At 48.3% G+C, this 22,853-nt stretch overlaps 1 protein-coding gene across 2 annotated transcripts in view; it reads left to right on the top strand.

Moving 5' to 3' along the window:
* Positions 1-22,853, top strand: part of BCAM (basal cell adhesion molecule (Lutheran blood group)) — a 60,420-nt gene that overhangs the window by 19,784 nt on the left and 17,783 nt on the right. For both annotated transcript variants that reach the window (XM_028742233.2, XM_077932240.1), the window contains exons 2-9: positions 12,815-12,948; positions 13,057-13,273; positions 16,926-16,996; positions 18,033-18,129; positions 18,830-19,012; positions 20,418-20,542; positions 21,191-21,350; positions 21,852-21,967. In XM_028742233.2, the coding sequence (XP_028598066.2) occupies positions 12,815-12,948; positions 13,057-13,273; positions 16,926-16,996; positions 18,033-18,129; positions 18,830-19,012; positions 20,418-20,542; positions 21,191-21,350; positions 21,852-21,967 (1,103 nt within the window). The remainder of the gene's footprint in view (positions 1-12,814; positions 12,949-13,056; positions 13,274-16,925; positions 16,997-18,032; positions 18,130-18,829; positions 19,013-20,417; positions 20,543-21,190; positions 21,351-21,851; positions 21,968-22,853) is intronic.

The following is a 22,853-nucleotide window of genomic DNA, read 5'->3' as shown; positions in this document are numbered from 1 at the left end:
GTTCAGTGAGTTGTTACCAGAATCACAAGCCTTCCTCTTCTGCCAAAGGGAGACACTTTTCTGCTGCAGAAGCTCATTACAAGACGGACATTCTTCAAGGGACTGCCTTAAATCTAGCCTATGCTTCTAAACCCAGCTGCTAAGATTATCTGAATCTGAGTGGCAAAACCCTTGCATGGTTCAGCATTTGAGTGAATGGGGCTTCCTTTCCTTGCCCTTTCCCAATCTCCGCTTTTGGGTGTAATGCCGGGAATCCTGGCTGGTTGAAAAACACGTTGACAGTTGAGGTCGCTGCCTGTATGTTTTATCACTTGATCTTGTGTAGTTTTCATAAGTAAACATGCGAATTTGGCTCTCGTGATGCCGTTTCATCTAGCCCGGTGGTTTTCCCCTCTAAGCATCTCGGTCATTTTCCGCTTCAACTTGCCTTTCGAGTGATACCTACGCATTACCTGAGCTTTTCTGTGATGAAGAGGATTCTGGGCAGGTTTTTGTGAGAAGGCTTCGCTCACGCATGGCGTTTGTTGCAGGCCTATTGAGTCTTGCTGTGGCCCTATGTAAATTGAAAGGCTGCCCTAGGCAGGAGTGTGTGAAATGACCGCCAGCTCATTTCTGAAAATAAATGCTCAGGTTGAGTGTGTGTTCATGTGTGCTGTGTTCTTTAATTTTAAGAGTGTGACTTGTCCACACTCTCCATCCCTCCCCACTCTCTGTTTTGCATTTGGCTCCTGTTGGTGAATAAAGTAGATTCCACAAGCCTGGCATCTGCCCACCCCTTCTTCAGAGCACGCCAATACACCCTGCAGAGAAATCAGAGGGACCCCAAGGGACATCTAGTCCAACCCCCTGGAATGCAAGACCTCAACTAAATCATCCATGAAAGATGGCCGTTCAGCCTCTGCTTAAAATTACCGTAACCTTGCAGGAGTTTCCCAGCCACAGTGTGAAAAGCCACAAGTCTAGCCTGGATCGCCATGTTCTCTGGCAGAGTTCCTCCCTGGTCTCGCTACCAGAGATATCTTTTAAAACAAAACAAAGCTTGGGGATGTTGCAAGCTGAGCCATGGGACTGTTTACCTACATGAGTAATGGTTCCTCTCCTACACAAGCGGAAGGGCCCATACATAGTTCAGTAAGAGGACATCTGCTTTGCATGTAGAAGGTTCCAAATTCAATCTCTAGAATCTCTTGGTAGGGCTGGGAATGTCTCCCTTTCTGAACCTCTAGGGAGCTTCTGCTCATAGCTGTCAAGCGTCCCTTACTGGGCGGGACAGTCCCTTATCCCAGTGCCATGTCCCGGTGCTGTCCCTTATTGATGAGGCTTCGTTTGGCTGCTGGCTGGGCTTTATGCCTTTGGCTTGGAGGGGCTCAGAGGTTGAACATACCTGTGCCCGGAAAATCCCTTATTTTGGCTGCTGATCCCTTATTTTCGAGGCTGCTGGTCCCTTATTTTCAAATCTGTAAGTTGACAGCTATGCTTCTGCCCTTGATGTCCGCACTACTGAGCCACGTGACCCAATGCTCTTAACTTCTAATAAAACAGCTAATAATAATAATAATTTATTTATACCCCGCCCATCTGGCTGGGTTTCCCCAGCCACTCTGGGTAGCTTCCAACAAAATATTAAAATACAGTAGTCCATCAAACATTAAAAGCTTCCCTAAACAAGGGACTCCTGCCAACCTAGCAGTTCAAAAGCACATCAAAGTGCAAGTAGATAAATAGGTACCACTCCGGTGGGAAGGTAAACGGCGTTTCCGTGTGCTGCTCTGGTTTGCCAGAAGCGGCTTAGTCATGCTGGCCACATGACCCGGAAGCTGTATGCCGGCTCCCTCAGCCAATAAAGCGAGATGAGTGCCGCAACCCCAGAGTCGGCCACGACTGGACCTAATGGTCAGGGGTCCCTTTACCTTTACCTTAAACAAGGGAGGATAATGGTCTGCTCAGGTTCAAATTGTACTTAAGCCATGGACTCCCTCTCTGGAGCTGACCTTGTGATACGGGTGCCAGATGTACCCGGTTAAGTGGAACAGTTCTGGGTTGCACATGAACTTTCTCCCTGTCAGTAGAGCGCAACGTCACTTTCCTCTGCCGTGCTCTCCTGAGTGCCAGCGAACTGAGAGGGAAGGAGGGAGATGTTCATGTTCCGAATGTGCTTTTCCACTACTCACAGAAAGGCATGAAGCCATGCATCCCAGTGGAGCCTTCTGCCTGGGCGCAGCCAGTGTGCCACTATGGCCCTGTCTCCCTCACCGTGCGGACAGGAGACAAAGTGAGCGAGTGGCACACATCTAAGGCTGGCAGCTCGCGTTTTCTTCACCATTATCTATACAGGCCTTTTGAGAATAATGTTCTTCCCACAGGGGAGCCCTTGGAAATCTCTTTCCCACCCCGCTTCTTCGATGCGCATGGCCCCAGGGGAAAGTGTGCTTCACAGGCCTGAACCAACAAGGCCCAGCCTGACCAAAGAGCCTCTGGATGTGGGCCAGAGGTCCTCATTCTCGTCCTTTCTCAGTCACGATGGAAACAGCTGGTTGGCCTTCCCAAGTTTAATGTCCCCAAAATAAAATGAAATAATCCCCAGAGAAAACGGGCCTGACAGCACACCCTGGGGACTAGAGAAAGGCGTGTGGGTCTATATGGTTCCATACGGTTTTAGGCCGCTGGAGGCGCACCTCAGGTGGAGGGAAAATGGGTGTGTGTGTTTTCGATTCCTGGTGTCGACCATTCTTGTGAGACATGGCGTCACCCAAGCTCTGTTTTCACTGCTGCAGGGTGGCAGCAAGCTGGCAAGCTGCCTTCTGGTACAGACTGCCAGTCGCTGGCATCTGTCTCGGCCTCCTTCCCATGGGAGACCTGACTTGCACTCTGAACATCAGGCGTGCAGGCACACCCAATCCTAAGCCAAAGGGCATCCATTTTCAGGGTTGTTGTTATTGTTTTGGTAATGTTTGGTAATGTTTTGGTTGTTATTTGTGTTGGTAATGTTTATTGTGGAATATATTGTAGAAAAACAGAGCTCCGCATCCACATTCGGTCGCAAGATACGATCAGACAGGGGGGTCTCTTCATATCTCCATCGCTATCAAACATCGCAATATATCGAGATATTGTGATGCTTACCTGGTGATATATCGTGATGCTGAAAACCAGATATTGCCCAGTCCTAACGAACAAAGCACTAAAAGGATACGGCATGGAGGGGGGGGGGGAGACACTGCCTTGTTTTCCATCAGTTAACCAAGTCGAAACTCACATATTATTATGTGCAAAGCCTGCTGAATGGTCTAAAATTTAAAAATATCTGTAAGCAATATAAACGAGAGACAGGGGAAGAGAGAGGGAGGGAGGGAGATTTTTAATTGCTTTGGTTAGGGCCATCAGTTTTCCACTACTGGGTTTAGAGGAGATTAATGTAACAATGCATATTTGCTGTTGTAGTTCAGCCTCGCCACCTCTGTGGCCGACAGTTGGTTCAGCTCCGGCAGCCACATTGTGAGCTGACAGGCGGCAGATAACCTGCCCATCTTATTTATACATAATTAACCTCATTTGCATACAATTAAGCATGTGCTCGGCGAGTGGAAGACTACAGCCGGTGGACATATTGCAACATTTCCGCGTCTGTCTTTTGTGTAATTTCTAGGCTGAGGCCAGGAGTGAGCTGTTGTTTATTTTCTTGTTGCTTAAGTGTGAGATTGCTGCACCTTCTCAAGCTCAGAGCAGTTACACCCCCCCCCCCACCGCAGTTGTTCATAATAAACCTATGTCACTCTGGAGACAAGTGAGAAAATGGACGGTTTCAGCTCTTTGCAAACGGAGGTCGCAGGTCTCCTTTTGCAAAGTCTTCCAGTCATATTTAACGGAGGCTGGGAGTCAGTGGTTGTGAAGAAAGGTGAATGTAAACAAACAGAACATTTTTCACCTAGGCCAAGGCAAGGTATATCTGCTAAAACGCCTTTCATTGATGGGGACAGGAGTGCCCTCCTTTCCATTGCCTTGCCCCAGCCAAAATGAGGGTTTGTCAACTCAGACGTACCAATCCTAAGTTAACCTAAAGCATGGTTTGCAAACCCACTTCAGGCTACAGTTTTGGATTCCAGTTTGCTGTCCAGTTGTGAGCCACGGTCTGTCAACTTGGACATTATGCCAAGCCATAGTTAAAACTACAGGAACCATGCTTTGGATGCCTAAATTCAGCCAGAGCCATAAAGCTGTTGTCCCTAAACATTCAAAATCACAATGCTGTCTCTCAGCATTATAGGGGTGCATTTGAAGTTCTTCTGAGTTTTGATAATAAGGTGTTTACCAGAGTTGCATCTCCAACTCAGGAGGCTGAAAATTGGAGGGGAAATTGAGTTCTTTCCTCCTCTCACTGTTCCGCAACTAGAAAAAAACAAATTCCAAAGTGAATAAATCAACTTGCGTAGTTTAGACAAACCTGCTAGTGTGCCCCTGTATGGGGACTGGATCGCAGGACTTGCCTGTCACAGTCCTGATCTTGTGCATATCACTCATCTCACCGTATGCAAGAGAGGAACGCTCAGTATTTTCTCGGCTCCATTTTGTCACTCGCTCCGGGGCAATTGCCTTCTCAGGAGCGTGTTTTAGCCTGCTGCAGGAAGGAGAATGGTAAGGGCTTGTTCGGTAACCACTCCTCCCCTTTCATCTCTTTTACCAAAGCTTCTGCTTCTCCCAAGAGAGAAACCCGAATTGGTTTTGCTCAGCATCTGCAGCTCTTGGGCATTTTAAAACAACAGCACGTGTTCTTTCTTTGAGAACTTGGCCCATGCCTTCATGTCTTTCTGCTGTGAATCACCCCTCCATACCTCAGCATGAAAAACGGCATTATATGGAGAGTGATTATGGGCGCATCTACTCCAAAATGTTGCAGAACACTCAAGAATGGCCTTGGCCTTGATTCATGTATTTTTTTCTGATGTCTGAGATCGAAGCTGTTTTGCCCAGGACCGGATTACAGTGGTACCTTGGGTTAAGAACTTAATTCGTTCCAGAGGTCCGTTCTTAACCTGAAACTGTTCTTACCCTGAAGCACCACTTTAGCTAATGGGGCCTCCTGCTGCCACTGCGCCGCCAGAGCACGATTTCTGTTCTCATCATGAAGCAAAGTTCTTAACCTGAAGCACTATTTCTGGGTTAGCGGAGTCTGTAACCTGAAGCATATGTAACCTGAAGCATATGTAACCTGAGGTACCACTGTATTGTCCAGGCTAACAAGGGCAAAGCCTCAGGGCTTTGGTTTTCATAAAATGGAGCTGGGGTATCAATTCATTTTCTTTAAATTTATCAACTAAAAGGCCTCTTCTCAGCGGCCTGGCCGAAGGCCTGTGATATTTGGGTAAATATGGCGCTGTTTTTAATGGTTTATGCTGGTGCTGGGGAGAGGAGAGGATTTCACAAGTGGGGGCCACCACAGAAAAGGCCTGCCCTTGTGTTGCCACCCTCCGGACCTCTCGTGGAGGAGGCACATAAAGAAGGGCCTCAGATGACGATCACACTTTGGCCACCTCATGAGAAGAGAAGACTCCTTGGGAAAGACCCTGATGCTGGGAAAGATGGAGGGCACAAGGAGAAGGGGACGACAGAGGACGAGATGGTTGGACAGTGTTCTCAAAGCTACCAGCATGAGTTTGACCAAACTGCGGGAGGCAGTGGAAGACAGGAGTGCCTGGCGTGCTCTGGTCCATGGGGTCACGAAGAGTCGGACACGACTAAACAACAACAAGCTGTTAAAAGCTTTATAGGTCAAAACTAGCACTTTGAATTTGGTCCGGAAACTTATCAGCAGCCAGTGCAGTCAGGCCAGGATCGGTGCAGTGTGCTCAAACCATCTTGCCCCGGAGAGCAGCCTAGCCGCCAAATTCTGCACCATCTGGGGTTTCCAAACTGTTTTCAGAGGTTATTCTTTCGAAGTGACTTGGGTTATGTTTTCTGTCAAGTTCCATTGGGCATAACAGAACTAAATGGGCTCGGCCCTGTATACCTGAAGGAGCGTCTCCAATCCCATCATTCAGCCCGTACACTGAGGTCCAGCTCCGAGGGCCTTCTGGCGGTACGCTCATTGCGAGAAGTGAAGCTACAGGGAAGCAGGCAGAGGGCCTTCTCGGTGGTGGCACCCACCCTGTGGAACACCCTCCCAAATGTCAAAGAGATAAACAACTATTTGACTTTTAGGAGACATCCGAAGGCAGCCCTGTACAGGGAAGTTTTTAATGTTTGATGTTTTACTGTGTGTTTAATATTTTGCTGGGAGCCACCCAGAGTGGCTGGGGCAACTCAGTCAGATTGGGGGCATATACATAACAAAATTATTATTATTATTATTTCACACCGTTCTCTTGAAACAGTGTTCCTAAAGGCTTAGCTTTGCACGGAGTGACTACGAATCCCCACTTTCACACTAACGTTGGAGACAGGGACCCCGTTGCAGAAACAGTAAGGGGTATTCAAGACACATACACCCTGTGCCCTGAACCATTACTCTACTGGTTGGGACACAGGGAAAGAGAACTTGACGTGTTCCTGCTCCATTCAGCACCAGCCTCATGTCCCCTTATGAAGTGCAATAGTTCTCTGAGCTCCCAGAAGTCAGAGTGGAACAGAAACATCCGCCAAAAAGAGAGAGAAAAGGGTTAAGCACCACGGATAAGAGGGGTGTGGGAGGATATTTGGGAATGGTTGGCCTTGAAGCTAAAATCTTTTTAAGTTGCCAGGCCAGCTGCTTATGCATCTCTTTGCCACAGGGTTGTTTGAGCTTTGCTGCTGGTCCTTTAGCACAAAGGCGCTTGCATCTGAATAATGCCAGGAGCTGAAAGCTTTTGGTTTGGCCTCTCTGTTCCTGCTGTGCTCTTAATTTCAATTTCATTTCCTCTTCTATCTGGGGGCACCTGTTTTCTCTTTCCCCATAAACATTCTAGGGTGGCAGCACTTAAATAAACCCAAGGCTGTCCTGAACCTCTAATAGTTATTCAGAACAGGGGTAGGCAGACTTCTAGAACCCTGGAATCTGCAAGGCAGAATTGCGTGCAAAAGACTTGGAATTAAAGAACAGTGAACAGGATACCTGTCCTCAGGACCGCAGTACTTCAAGGACAGCTTATCTCTATATGAACCAACCCAGACCCTGTGACCATCATCTGAGCCCCTTCTTTGTGTGCCTCCTCCACGAGAGGTCTGGAGAGTGGCAACACGAGAACGGGGCCTTTTCTGTGGTGGCTCCCTGTTGGTGGGATGCTCTCCCCAGGGAGGCTTGCCTGGAGCCTCCATTGCATATCTTTAGGCGCCAGGTGGAAACGTTCCTCTTCAACCAGGCCTTTGATTCTACGGCCTTTTAAATGGGTTCGTAGGATGGAAGTTATTGTCTTGTTTTTATTTTATTATGTATTTTTTTGATAAAGCGGGATATAAAATCCAAACTCTTCTTCTTCTTCCATGGCAATGTACAGGTTTTGGATGTAAAAAGCCTTTGGTTCAATCCCTGATAATCTCCAGGTAGGACTGGGACAGACTTCCTGCCGGGAACCCTGGAGAGCCACTGCCTCACATTGTAGACAGCACTGAACTAGATGGATAGTCTGACTTTGGTATTATGCAGTTTCCTAGATTTCCCTAGGAATGCATCTATGACAGAACTACAGAGTCCTTAGAGGGTACCTGTCAGGGACTGGCTGGACACAGAGGAATGGTGGGAGGAACCAGGTGGGGAACCCCCAAGGGAAGAAGGCTCAGAGCTCACCCTCCTGCTCCAACAAGCTCCCCTCCTCCCTTGTCTCCCAGAACCAGGAGAGGCATGAAGAGGGTGGAGGAGAAATTAGCACCATGAAGGTGCAGTCTCAGATTGCTTGGGGAAAACTCTACATAGGAGGGAACCTAGGCAGCTGTGAGAAGGCAGGGAGCTTCAGCCTCCACAACTGCTCCATAGCGACAAGACTCACCAAAGATGATTTGCTGTGCTCAGTAGACCTGACACACTTTTTCTTTCTAATAAAGAGTCCGGCTAGCTCAGGATTGTCTCACTAACAGGCACCTCCTTTCCAGAGTTTAAGGTAAGGGATGTTCTGAGCCTTACCTGGAGATTGCCAGGATTGAACCCGGTGCCTTTTACATATAAGACACATGCCGTACCCCTGAGCTATGCTACGCCCCTTTCCCCAGGAGGATTGTGGATTGCTGGAGGTGTTTCACACAAGGGATATTTTCCCTGAGAGCCAGTGTGGTGTAGTGGTTAAGAGCGGTAGTCTCGTAATCTGGGGAACTGGGTTCACTTCCCCACTCCTCCACATGCAGCTGCTGGGTCACACTTCTCTAAAGTTTCTCAGCCCCACTCACCTCACAGAGTGTTTGTTGTGGGGGAGGAAGGGAAAGGAGATTGTTAGCCGCTTTGAGACACCTTAGGTAGTGATAAAGCGGGATATCAAATCCAAACTCCTCCTCCTCCCCCCTGCAACACAAACATTCACCCCCCTTAGTAAGCAATCTTTCCTTGCAAAACCTTAAGCAGCTGAGTGTAACCGAAAGAGGGGGGAAAGGCATTTGTGCGTTGTACCTCAGAGACAGCGATGCCTCTGCCACCCCATTTTCAACCCTGGACATGCTTCTGCCTTCGCTTGGGCATTGCATTCATCCAGCATCCTTTAGACCTTGCAATCCCTCCCTGTCTCTGGGCCTTGTGCCTGCCTGCTCTGCAGTCCGAATAAGTTCCTTCCTTCCCAGAGAATCTTTTACAGAGGAGCTTATCATAGCCCTGTCTCTGCCTCTAACTTTCGGTACCCTTGGGGGGTGTTTTGGTGGGGGGACGTGCTCCGTTCCTCCGTCTGCCTTGGTTTGAGATGTTACGTGAAGACGAGGAGCCTTCTGTCTATGCACCAGGGTTTATGAATCAATCTCTTTTTCTTCCCTGGGTTTTCCCAGCTGGTTCCCTGGCGCTCAGCAGTTTCTGGGCATTCCGCCTTGCCAGAACAGGCCCCCCCTCCCTCTCCATTACCCGGCTGGGAGATGAAAGCTGGCTCTCTCCCCCCACCCCCTCATTTGGAGGGGCTTATCCTGGAACAAAGCCCTCAGCGCCAGCCTGGAATCCCAAGCAGCTGCCGGCTTGCTTGCTTCCTTGTGGGCCCTTTCATATCGCCAATTTCTCTCTCTCCTTTCACACCCCCCCCCCCAGCGCCAGATAGCTGCTTTATTCCTCTTCTCTCTTCTTCTCTCCCCCCCCCCCGCCCCATACCAGCTCCTCCCAGCAATTCTCAATCAAGATTGCCTTAAGTGTAGCTAAAGGCATATAATATCTGATATTTGATGGAGGGAAAAGGGGCAGGCTTGTCCTGTTTTGAGTGCATGAGAAATGCACAACATACAATGAAGCAGAGAAAGCTCTGTGTGTGTGTGTGTGTGTGTGTGTGTGTGTGGTGTGTGTTAGGTGTTTGTGTGTGATGCCACATGAACCAGTCTCCCTATAACCCACACACAACGCTAACCTGTGGTTAACAGGGTTATGATGAAAAGACCCATTGCTTAGTTCAGATGATCCCCTAACCATGGTTTGGAGGACTGGGCATAAACCATGGGCTCCCTTCCCCATTTCCTGTTTGCAGCTAACCATAGTTTGTCATGGCACCCAGGTCAGCAAACTATGGTTAGCTTCTGCTCTCCACTGTGCTGTTGTTTCTCTGCAAATTGGAAAGATGCAGTTTTGGCTCTGTGTTCATTTGTGTGGATGTGCAGGAGTGCAAAAACCCTGTGTAAGCTTGCAGATTGTTGAGTTGCGTATGAAAGGAGGAAAGGTGGTATATCTGGAAGAGTATTGATCATATAATTGTAGCCTTGGAAGAGACCCTGAGCGTCACCTAGTATACTCCCTGCAATGCAGGAATCTCGTCTATAGCATCCATGGCAAACGGTCACCCATACTCTGCTTAAAAACCTCAAAGGAAAGTCCGTATAATAAAAATAGTAATATTTGGAGGGGTATTAATGAGTACACGCATACCAGCTACAATCCTATGTAGCGCGGGAGGATTGGGTACAATTGTCAGGGTATCCTCAGACCCCACTTTACCAACTTTATTCTAGTAGTAAAACCGGAAGTTGCAGCAGTATACCTCTGGGACTTAGAATTTGAAATTTCTCCTCAGGATGTTGCAAAGAACGTGGCTTCTGGTTCAGAAGCATTAGGCGGTCTTGTGGTGGCCAGCGAGTGGAGAATAAAAGGATTGTGTTTTCCACTTAAAGCCAAGCTGCCCTGGCCCTTATCTGCTTCTAAGACACGGCAGCAGAGAGAGAGAGAACGAGCCGTGGATATTTTTAGAACGGCTGAGGAAAGAGGAGCCGGGCATTCGGTGGTTCTGCTTTGCAGCTTAGAAACTTTCGAGGGCAAACTTCCCTTTGGAACCATCTCTCTCAACAGCGGTGGGGAAAACCAATGTTAGAAAACGTTTGTTGAGTACTGTGGGGAGCTGATGGTTTTCAACAGTTGTGGAGACCCCCAGCACCGCCCTCAGGGCAGGACTTTAGGGTGAATGTCAAGGACCTTACTCTGCCGAACGCAGCATGTCTGCCTTTCCACATATTTGCAATTCCCAGAGTTGCTTGGGAAGAGAGGTGGATGGTTAAATTACCATGGGAAGCGTAGTTCTGAGAGGGGAATAGGGGGGTCTCCTAGCAACTCTCAGTGCTCCTAACAAACTACAGTTCCCAGGATTCTTTGGTGGAGGCTAGGGCCACATTCATGGTGTACACTAAAATTTTGTTTTATTTACTTATTACATTTATATGCCATCTTTATCTTCCAAGGATCTCAAGATTGTGTATGTGTTTCTCCTCCCCATTTCATTTACTCCTCACAACAACCCTGTCGTAAATCTCGCTCCCCATATTTCTGCAGCCACATGCGGGGTTTTTTTTAAAGCATGGAAGCCCTCCAGAGAAGTTGCCAGTGTTTTTAGTGGAAATCTGTCCTAATGTACATACATGTACACAGGTTTGATAAATGTACAGTCGTTGGAAGCCGAACGCCTTGGCTCCCAAACAAATCGGCTCCCGAACGATCAAAACCCAGAAGTGAGTCTTCCGGTTTTCGAATGATTTTCGGAAGTCGAAGGTCCGGCACAGCTTCCGTGGCTTCCGATTGGCTGCAGGAGACTCCTGCAGCCAATCGGAAGCCACACTTTGGTTTTTGAACGTTTCCGAGAGTCGAATGGATACCCGGAACGCATTCTGTTCAAAAACCAAGGTACCACTGTACACATTTGCGCAAGTGTACAGTGTACATTTGCGCAAGTGTACAGTTTTTCCTTACTATAATTAAGGACTTTGTACACTTTGGTTGCTTTAAGAACTCCGCCGCAAAATTCAGAGAAGTGCAGATTTTGAAAGAATAGTCATGTTTCGAGAAGTGCAGATTTGGGGAATTTCTTGTTAAGATCAACATCAAATTTCTCCTTTCAGAATGGTCCCTGGTGATGACAGGGGCAAGGAGAGAATCTGCTGAGGGCATTTATTTCAACCACACACACACACACACACACACACACACACGAGAGAGACCTCGCATGTTGTGGGAATCATAATTCTATACAGAACAAGTTTCACACCTTTCAAATCAAGGCATTTATAGGCCAGAGAGATGAATCGCATTCCCTTCAGAGGCCGTTTTACTTCCCATTGGGAATGTTACCCATTGTGATAAAAGATGAGCTGCCAATTTCAATGTTTCTCCTCCTCCTTCTGTTGCCATGGACGGGGCAGAGGAAAGGGCCGCCCCGTGAAGGGGGGATGACCTGTTTGTTGAAAAGATAGGCTGGCGAAAGCTGCTGCTGTCACATAATAGATAAGAGCAAGTGCTGTGAGCCAGGAAGCACACGGTTCAGATTTCATCTCTGCTCTGAATTTATTAGATAGCTTTGGGCAAATAACCAACCACACACCCCCTCTCCTCGCCCGGATTTTTTCCCCTCCTCAGCCTCAACCTTTGCAATATGAGAATAAATGCCTATCTTGCAGGATTTCACCGGCGAGGCCTGAGAGGAAGCACTTTGAAAAACACTTTGTGGGAGCTGCATAAATCCTAAAACACGCTGCTGTTATTTGTTATTTAAAATGATGGGCGAGAGCCGTAGCTGCCCTTTCTTGTCGAAGGCCCACGGTTCAATTCCTGGCATCTCCGGGTCGGGCCTTCCCTGAGGGCCTGGAGACCTGCTGCCGATCAGTGTAGGCAGCACTGAGGTAGATGGAGCATTGGTCTGACTTGGTTTAAGGTGGCTTCCCATGGATTTAAACCACAGGCTCAACTTTGAACATTAAGTTAAGTTGTCCAATCCTCTTTTAAGACCTTTATGTGGCCACAATAAAAGTACATGTTTATGTCTGCGACATCCATTTCGTTCTGTAATTAATTTTGGCGGTTAACATTTTTGGGAAATTGAGTCTGTAACGTACATGCCCCGTGAAAAAATGGTGGGCAGCACCGAGCACTTTGTGAGGATTACAGTGAATGAGCTCTTGACAGCGACACAGCCGTTAAGATAAAGGTCAGCAACTGGCGGCCCCCAAGCTGAATCCGCCCCCCCTAGAAGGAAGCCCCAAAGTTGCCAGCTTGGAGGCAAAAATATGGGATATGGAAGAACCATTGACGGTGGATATGGGGCTTGCTTGGGTAGGTCCTTAGGCAGGTGGGCCTTGGGCCTATCCGTTTTGAGGAAACCTCTGACAAAATCTACTACTGAGCATGACCTTAGGTTGTTTTCTGGTCAGTCCTGATCGCCATTCATTCATTCATTCATTCTTTTTCTCCTCTCCTCAGCCCCAGAATGCCACGCAGAAGTGCAAGTGTCCGTCCCGGCTTTGTTGGAGGTCCAGCTAGGCCACAAAGTGTCCATCTCCTGCACTCACACCACGGAAGGTCACGATGGCTTGCCCCTGGTGGAGTGGTTCATCGTAAGTATGCGGGTCTTGGGAAGGCGGATCATGGCGGCTGGGGGTGTGGTGCTTTTAGACGCCCTTAGTAACCAGCCCTTTTGTCCTTGTCCATGAAACCCTCTGCAGACGGACAAGAATGGGGAGCAGCGGCGTGTGGCCTACAGCGATCAGGGTCGGCAGGGGGTGGACAGAGGCACCGAGTACACGGACCGCGCCTCCATGGAAGCCGGCCACAGTTTGGTCATCAAAGCGGCTGAGGTGATTGACGAGAGAGCCTTCTCCTGCCAGGTGACGGCGGGCGCCGCAGGGAGCGGAATGGGAGTGACGCAACTCAAGGTGTACGGTGAGGCTCCTGCCATTGCTTCTCTCGCCATTCGGACCACGAGGCGCTCCTGCCGCCATCTTATCTCCTTGTCCTTCCCTCGTAAAGCTCTCTTTACGGCTTGTCCGTGTTTTCACTGCCTGCCCACAGCTCTCCTGGCTCCACCCTTGCTCCCCTTGCACCTGAAACTCTCCTTTGGGCCGGCCCTACCGTTGGGGCAGTGTGAAATGGCCGTCTCAGGGTCCTGGTTTTGGCTGTCAAAGAATGCTAGCAAATGACCAGCTACCTAAATTAATTGCTAGTAGATTGGCAAGGAGGAGGAGAAGAGGTGCTTATAGGATTTTCTGCCTGCAGGACCAAAATAATTTGGCCACCCTCAGGCTTTTTGTATGAGAATTGCAGGCGGGTGGAGATTTATTGCTCTGCCTCAGGCGGCAAAATGTCTTGAACTGGCCCTGCAGATTCCACCTTCAGATCCCAACCTTGCCTTCAAAGACACCGTTTTTGGTTAACCCTTAGGCCTCCACATGAACTGGCACAAAGCCTAAATAAGTCCCTGTGGCTGGGATTTAGATCCTTGGAGCCAGAGACCTCTCCCCACTCTCTTAAGTTAGCTGTATACGCACCTTGTGAATCAGTAAAAATAAATCTTGCTCTTCTTGGCTTGACTAGCACTTAAAAGCACTGTGTGAACCAATCGATAGAAGAAAAACAATCCCTGCTGCCCAACCCTTCTTGGCCAAATGTGGTTTTTTTTCTGTTCCCGGTGTCTTGGCCCTTTTATGTCATCTCCATATTCCCTTTGCCAAGCTCTGAAAGGCTCCTAAAGAGGAAGTTCTAGGCCAGGGGTCTGCAACCTTTAAGACAAAAAGAGCCACTTGGACCCATTTCTGAAGAAAAAAACAACTGGGAGCCACAAAACCATTGCGACATTCAAAACAAATATATCTCCGGAGCCGCGATCTGACAGCGGGCGGTAAGGTGACGTCGGGACGGTGTGTGACTAACACACGGACCGCCCCCATGTGACGTCACAGCCAGTACAGCGCCCGTCACAGTGGGGAGTGTCGGGGCGCACAATGCACCTCCTCCCCTCGCTAGTATCCACCCCAGAGCCGCGGCAAAGGTGTAAAAGAGCCACATGCGGCTCCAGAGCCGCGGGTTGCAGACCCCTGTTCTAGGCCCTGATATGGCCCAGTATATTTCTGGTACCCGAAGCAGAACATCCATAATGGTGGTAATATATTTCATGCTATTACTATGATTGGCAGCTTAATGGTGCCCTCAGAGCTGCAGCCTGAGGTGCCTCTTCCTTGCCTTGCGTAATGATAAGGCCGGTCCTCTCTAGGCGTCGTCCTCCACATTAACCTGTGGATAAATTAGAACTAAGCCGGTGTTTTGTGGAGACAGGACACACAGTGTTAAGATATTGTGAAATGCCTGCCTTGCATCAGTTCAACCTGTGTCAACCTGTTTCCTTATCTCCTTAGAAGGCCCCTGTTTTTTGTGTTCCTTTTCATTTCATTTCACTTTTAATTTGTATACCGCCTACTTGTATTACTATACGCAAGGCGGTTTACAAGCTGAAGAAACAGCACCTTATAACAATCTGATCCAGTACAAATAAGGCGCAATAGAAACATAACTTTAAAATAAACAACTTACGTCAAATAAAATAACCCGTTAGAATATAATAGTATGTAATGAAATTAAATTATAGGCAAATCACAATCAAATAGCAATTCACTCTTAACAATTACAGTGGTACCTCTGGTTACGTACTTAATTCGTTCCGGAGGTCTGTTCTTAACCTGAAACTGTTCTTAACCTGAAGCACCACTTTAGCTAATGGGGCCTCCTGCTGCTGCCGTGACGCCGGAGCACGATTTCTGTTCTCATCCTGGAGCAAAGTTCTTAACCTGAGATACTATTTCTGGGTTAGCGGAGTCTGTAACCTGGAGTGTATGTAACCTGAAGCGTATGTAACCTGAGGTACTACTGTACAATAAAAAATTACTATAATCAGTGAAAATGACAGCAAGTCACAACGCAAAAAATACCACAATACGTTCAGAACCACAAGGAAGGATCAAATTGAGAAACCAAGACACACAACTTGAGCCTGGTTTTGTGGCAGCCCAGCCTTGCTTAACGCTGGTCCTGCTTGAGAAAGATATAATTTCTTAGAGATAAAATAGCATCATAGAATTGTGGGGCTGGAAGGGACCCCTAGGGTCATATTGTCCAACCCCCTTGCGGTGCAGGAGCCTCGACTATCAGAACACCGATGGAACATATTGTAGCATTGCAGGGAGATCACTCAACCTTCCCGCTCTGAACTGGCGAGAAATACCCTGTGCCCCCATCTCTTTGCTATCCTGGTTGATCTCCCCAAATCTAGGACTATCTAGGACTTCTCATAACTCCCTGCAACCCAGTCCTCCTGGGCCAACCTCCTTCCCTCCAGCACCCAGCTGCTTCTTCACCCGATGATGCGTAATTCCTTCCCTTACGAAATCGTTTCCCTGCCCGCAGCAAAACACCTGGAGACGCCACCTCCACTCTTTGGCCAAAGGTGGCTTGCATCTCTCATTCTGTCTGTACTTTCCCCCTCCAGCAACCTAATGCTGATGGGTCTTGTATGCGCCGAGCTTCCATGGCCATGGTCTTCCAGGTTCAGGTCAGCCTCCCTGACTTTGGGACATCAAACGGCTGCTTTCAACAACATCCCAGTGGCTCTGTCATGCACCTGCAAACACAAATGGCACAAGAGAAGCAGCTGTGTTTGTCTACACACCTTCCATGCTGATAAACAGAGACGCCTGATCATTTCCCCCTCTCTGATCAAGAGGAAGCAGTGGGGTTTGTGGTCCCAGAATCTAGCGCTGCGCTGGTTTGTTTTGGGGTCCACTCCCCCCCCAACTTTGCTTATTGAATAAGATAACTTCTATTGTGTTTGCCCTTGAACCGCAGCAGCACCAAGCGAGATAAAAAAATTTAAACCAGATAACAGAAACGCACACAAAAAATTCAATGCTCTCTATTTATAACCAGTAATTCATAAAGTTAATAATTAGGATTAGCAAAATGAAAACATTCACACTGAAGCATGAAACATATTAAAACATATTCTTTAAAAAAACCAACCATTTGTGTAATACAAAGCTGATATCAAGGTATGTCGTTTGTGTTTTCAGATCTCCAAGGTACCTCCATACTTATTCCTATATAAATAGCAGCCTTTATGGCAAAATAAGCAACTCTCCATACCACATACTGATTAGTGACTTGTAGCAGGAAACCCAGCTTCCTTTTCGCACCACAAATTTTGGGAAACCTGTTTACTGGTGGGGGGCCCCTGCATTTTGTGGGTGAGATCACCCTGAATTTTGTTCCGAGACCAGAGCTCCTCGCTTGCTTTCCCAATCTCTTCATTTACTCTTGAACCTGGGGAATGAAGATGGGAGGAGGTGGGACTTCCTAGGAAGGAATTTCCGTGGTTTGGGTGCCACTGGTGAAAAGGCCCCGCCTTGCATAGTCACCCACTCAGGACCCATCCTCAAAGGAAAAGCTTAATAAACAGGGATGTACACGCAGAACATGGCAAGTCTTGTAAGTGAGCAGAGTAGTCAATGGCCCTGCTTTGTCTGACCTCTACTGTCTCCTCAAACAGGTGCACCAGAAGCCCCAGAGGTCATACCTAACAGCAGGACCCTCTCTGTGACTGAGGAGGACGCCTCAGAGGTGAGATGCTGCTATCCTTTTCTTAAAGACAAAAACAAAACCTTGGAAGTGCCCAAAAACCTTCTTTCCTGACCTCAGGGCTTGGAATAGGTGCACGGACTATGGTGCCTTCACACCAAAGGGAGAGCACTCTGTACATGCTTAGAGGAATTCACCCTTCTCCAGCCCCTTTCCTGGTGCTGAAGTGAAATGGCTCAAAGAGATGAGCTGGAAACAGCCTTGAGAGTGTTCCCTGCCCCGTAATTATTATTGTGAGGGAGGTTTTTAAGACTTTCCTTGGGTGTGTAGATCTAGCTTCCCTTCAAGTTGGAAGACCCCACAGTTCCATGGGAATTAAATATGGCATCAGTCTCAGATTTCAACTACTTCTCCATTTTGAGTTCCATTTTTAAAAAGAAAGGAAGCATCTTTCTAGCTCTCGTGCTTCAAACTGTGTGGGCTGTGCCTGGTGGATCTCAGGGGAGGCCACTGAATAAGATTTCCAGTTGTCCGGAGTCAGGCTTCTCTGCCCTATATAGCTTTGTCTCTCCTCATAATCAGCAGAAAGAATAAATCATGCAAAACACTCATTGCGCTCGGCAGGAGATGGTGCTCCAGCCAACTGCCATCTCCTCAGGAGGTCCCCTCCAAGTGACGCAAAAATTGGGCCTTCAGCCTTGCCAATATTATCTTATTGGTTCCTATTGAATGCCTTCCTTTTTCAACAAGACATTTTAAAATAGAGATTATTTTAACCCATTCCGTATCCGTGTTGCAGCTAAAACTTTTAATATATATATATATATTTAATTGTAAATGGCTTCGGGATGTTTTATGCCGGGAAGCGATTAACAGGAAGTTAGGAAAGGTTGCAGAAACCAACGCAATTTAGCGTTTCCTCTTTTTTTTTTGTACAGCCCCGCTGGCAAGGTGGGAGGCTGTGACTGTAAATAAGGCTAACTAACATGCCAGATGGGAGAACTCTCCTGAGGAGAGTGAGGGAAAGTGGTCATAGCAGGGCCTTACCAGTTATTCACCGCCTTTCCTTCCTCCCCAGATTGCGACATGCACCAGCAAAAATGCCAACCCAGTGCCAACCATCAGCTGGTACAAAGATGGCCGCTCTCTGAACGCCTCCACAGAACGCAATAAGGGTAAGGAAGCTGTTTTTCTGCTGTTGTCTTTCCTTCTAGGACATGAGCTCTCTAGGTACATCCCCGACTGTTTCAGTCTTACATTCCTGACTGCCACTGAGCATCTTACGCCACCCTGAGGCTAATTTGGAATAAATGTAGACAAACAGGTGCTCTCTCTCATCCTTTCCTCAGGTTGCTCTGTGCTAGAGTGCTGCCTGTTGTTTAAATTTATTTCCCCCCTCAAAATAGGCCTGCATCACTCAAAATAGGCCTCGATTCCTGCAGAACCTTAAAACCACCCATTAAAACAAAACCACCACACAGCTGAAAACCATATAGCTGCTAAATCCTTAAACTGCACTAAAGTTGCCATTTTATGGTACCTCGGTTTTTGAACGTCTATGTTGACAAACATTTTGGTTTTCGAACACGCCTCCAAAGTCGAACATGCCACGTGGCTTCCCCTTAGCGCAAGATTCTGAGGCCTAGCTGTTGGCTATTGAGTTTTCGGTTTTCAGATGTTTCAGAACTCGACCGGTCTTCCGGAATGGATTACGTTTGAAACCCGAGGTACCACTGTATTTCTTTCAAATCACCAAAATGATGCATTGGAAAATATCCTTGTGCTGCCCCATTTGTGGAGTTCTCGCCTCCCCATGTGCCCCTCGGCTGGCTGGCCTCACTCTGCATCACCGCTATACCTGTTTCCCCCCCCTAGAGCTGTATGTCGTGTCACGGACAGTGAAAGAGGCGTCAGGGCTGCTCTCTGTCTCCAGCACGCTGTACCTGCGGGTGAACAAATCTGACAAGGACTCCAGCTTCCTCTGCCACGTCAGCTACGCAATGCCGCACGGAAAAGTCGGAACCGCAGAGTCGGACCCCTTCCATCTCACGTTGCACTGTAAGTTACGTGGAAATATTGGGAGCTTCTGTGGAGCATTCATCCTGTATGGTTTCAGGTGTGGTGGCCTTCAGTAAGCATTTTCCATGTGACAAGTGTCAATGTTATCATTATTGCTTTATTAATTCCCTTCCAAACCACCGTTCTGAGGCGATTTACACATGTTCGTGTCCCTGCCCAAGTTTTAAGATCTACTTTGGAGGCCTGCCTTTGATCCTCAGCGAAGGCCCAGTGGATGGCTGCAGGGCCTTTTTGGTGGTGGCCCGCAGACTGCAAAATGCCCTCCAGCAGCTTTCCTCTTTGACCTGCTTTTAGAGGTACAGCCAGAAGGGTTAGGTGCCACCTGAGGGATAGCTCATTTGAGAGAACATGGGACTCTTAAGCTCAGGGTTGTGGGTTGGGTGAAAGATGCTGGGGGGGGGGGGGTGGGGGGGCTAGAGACGACTCTTGTGGTCCCTTCTAATTCTGTGCGTCTACGAAGACACCCGCCTTTTGGTTTTGCTTTCAAAATTATATTTGTTGCAAGCTGCACCGAGGTTCCTAGTCAGGTAGAAGGTGCAGGATTACAAATATTGTTCAGAATAAATCTGTTCCGGCAGGCTTTTAATTTGCTTTAATCCTGGCTGAGGGCTTTGATGTATGACCTTAATGCTCCAGCTTCTAGGATCTTGCTGCTGGTTCTAATTTTATTGTATCGTGGTCAGGCGTAGCTAGGTACTTAAAGGAATTGGTGCACGGTCCCATGGCTCAAATTCTCTCAGCCTAGCCCTCCTCACAGGGTCGTTATGGGGATTAAAGGAGGAGGAGAACCATATAAACTACCTTGATCTCCTTGGAGGAAAAGGTGGGGTTATAAATGCAAGAAATAAGCAATTAAATACCGTGCAGCAGGCTTACGCGATCTTTGGAACATGCAGGAGAAACTCTCCCACAGACGGCAGAGATCTACGAATAGTAGTAGTAGTAGTAATAATAATGGGACGCAATAAATATGGGACGCGGGTGGCGCTGTGGGTTAAACCACAGAGCCTAGGACTTGCCAATCAGAAGGTCGGCGGTTCAAATCCCCCTGACGGGGTGAGCTCCCGTTGCTCAGTCCCTGCTCCTGCCAACCTAGCAGTTCGAAAGCATGTCATGTGCAAGTAGATAAATAGGGACCGCTCCAGCGGGAAGGTAAACGGCGTGTCCGTGCGCTGCTCTGATTCGCCAGAAGCAGCTTAGTCATGCTGGCCATGCTGTCTGTGGACAAATGCCGGCTCCCTCGGCCTATAGAGCGAGACGAGCGCCGCAACCCCAGAGTCGGTCACGACTGGACCTAATGGTCAGGGGTCCCTTTACCTTTACCTAGTAATAATAATACAGAAATAAATAGTCATGTGGTTTCAGTGTGACCCTCTTTCTTCAGACTTCACAGAGAACGTGCAGTTTTCTGTAGATTCCCCAGAGGTCATCAAGGAAGGGGATAATATCGAGTTGCAATGCCAGGCGGACGGCTACCCCCCACCGGAGTACGTCTTTTACAAAATAAAGGTACCGTTGACCATGACGCATTATTCATGCCCAACCTCTTCCTTCCTGTGGGGAGGCAGTGGGGGAGGGGTTTGAGACGATCTGTGTGTTTTGGTTTTATCTGCTGATATGAGTTGGAAATGAGGGACGCAGGTGGCGCTGTGGGTTAAACCACAGAGCCTAGGGCTTGCCGATCAGAAGGTTGCGGTTCAAATCCCTGCAGCGGGGTGAGCTCCCGTTGCTTGGTCCCTGCTCCTGCCAACCTAGCAGTTCGAAAGCACGTCAAAGTGCAAGTAGATAAATAGGTACCACTCTGGCAGGAAGGTAAACGGCGTTTCTGTGCGCTGCTCTGGTTCACCAGAAGTGGCTTAGTCCTGCTGGCCACATGATCCGGAAGCTGTACGCCGGCTCCCTCGGCCAATAAAGTGAGACGAGTGCCGCAACCCCAGAGTCAGCCACGACTGGACCTAATGGTCAGGGGTCCCTTTATCTTTACCTTTATGAGTTGAAAAACAAGGACATCCTTTCTGACAGCAGTGGGCATGAAGTCACTTCTCCAGGCCTCAGGCTGGGTGGTGGTTGCCATTGCTATTTCACTCCAGACAAAACTGGCCCCCTGACCTTTTTTTTGGGGGGGGACCTCCCCTTTTTGCCTTTTTGCAAATCCAGAGCGAAGACACACAGGTAGACCTTGGGTCCCGCGCCAACGGAATCCTGAGCCTTCCGCACGTGACCAAGGCAGACGGCGGGACGTACCGGTGTCAGGTGCTGGACTTTGACAGCCCCAGTACCGTAGAGCTGGAGAAGGAGGTGACCATCTCTGTCAACTGTGAGTGCCCCGTGGACTGCTGGGGGAGGGGCAACAGGGCCTCGTGCTGGGAGACAGGGTGTGGGGGGGGGGGACGGCAGTGAAACCTGTTAGCAAAGTCACTTCAATAGCACAGAGTCCAGAGAGAAAAGTAATCCCCACAACACTTTAGAGAAGAAGCAAAAATGGTGTAGAATTTGAGGAGAATGTACATAGCAGGGAGATGTACAACCAAACATACAGAGCAGAAACTTCCTCCAAACTACACAGCCAACCAGAGCACTCGCTGCTTCACGGAAGATCTTGCCAATCTGTCTGGTTGCCAAGCAACACCTCCGCATACGCACACGCCCTTCTTGGGTAGTTGACTATCACTGAGAACGGAATTAACCCCTTAAGTTACAAACTGAATGATCCCTGCTGTTGCACTTCCATCAGAACCCTGAGTATTGTCAGCCTCTCTCACTCTTTGTCTCTCTCTCTCTCTTCCTCCCCCCCCCCTTCTCCCTGTTCCCACTTTAGATCTGGACCCCCTGGTTCTGAACCCAAACAAGACGGTGATGGCAAGATTGGGCGAAAACATCGAGCTGACCTGCTCTGGTTCTGGCTCCCAGATGCCCACGTTGCTATGGAAGAAGGTGGGTGCAGGCACCACATGCTTACGAAATAATGCAGGAGCTACGATCTAGCTCAGTATCGCCATTTGTTGCGATTCAGCACTAAACATCAGGTTTTCCTGGGGGAAGGTGGGGGAGCAAGCGGAAGTTGGACTCATGTCCTTGCTCTCTTGCAAAGCACAAACTCCGCAGGTGCCCTGGGCGGGTTGTGATGGTTTCCACACTTCTCTCCCTATTGTCTTCATTCCTCTAGCAGCTTAACTCAGGCCTTATCTCGTCTTGCAGAACTGTCTTTCAATTTGCAACTTGCAAGGCTGAAACGTCAAAAGGCGCAGCTAGCAGAACAAAGCCTAAAGCAGCACACTCAAAGGAATCCTACGGTTCTCTTGCCCAGCTTCCCATAGTTGTAAATGGAGACTGTGCAAGAGAACCACCCTGTTGGGTAGCAGACTGTCCTGCAGGTCATAAGGGTGGAAATGGTAGGCAGTCAGAAGGGATGAATCTCCAAATACCAGAGTCTTTTCAAAAGGCACCCTGCCTGTGGCTTATCAGACCTGTTGCGACAACACTGAGGGATAGAAACTTGCATTTTAAGTGTAAGACTAGAGATGCTTGGAAAATTCATCTGGCGGTGGGTGGTGAGTCTAGGAGCAATCTCTCCCCCTGGTTTGTTTTTAATTGTACTTCGCCTTGTAGTTATTTATTTCATAAAATTTATATACCGCCTGATTGTGGAAAAAGCCTCAAAAGCGTTTTACAAAAAATTGATAAAGCAATAACCTTATGACTAAAAGATTTGCAGCCGTAATTTAAAACATGCAGAAAGTTTAAACCGCAGTAGAATAGAATGAAACAAATCAAAACTCCTACAAACTTTCTGGGTAGGCTTGTCTAATATGAATGTCTT

This window comes from Podarcis muralis, chromosome 7 (genome assembly GCF_964188315.1).
Source record: "Podarcis muralis chromosome 7, rPodMur119.hap1.1, whole genome shotgun sequence".
Taxonomy (NCBI): Eukaryota; Metazoa; Chordata; class Lepidosauria; order Squamata; family Lacertidae; genus Podarcis; species Podarcis muralis.
Note: the sequence above shows the minus strand (reverse complement) of the source record. Positions and strands in the feature narration are given on the sequence as shown.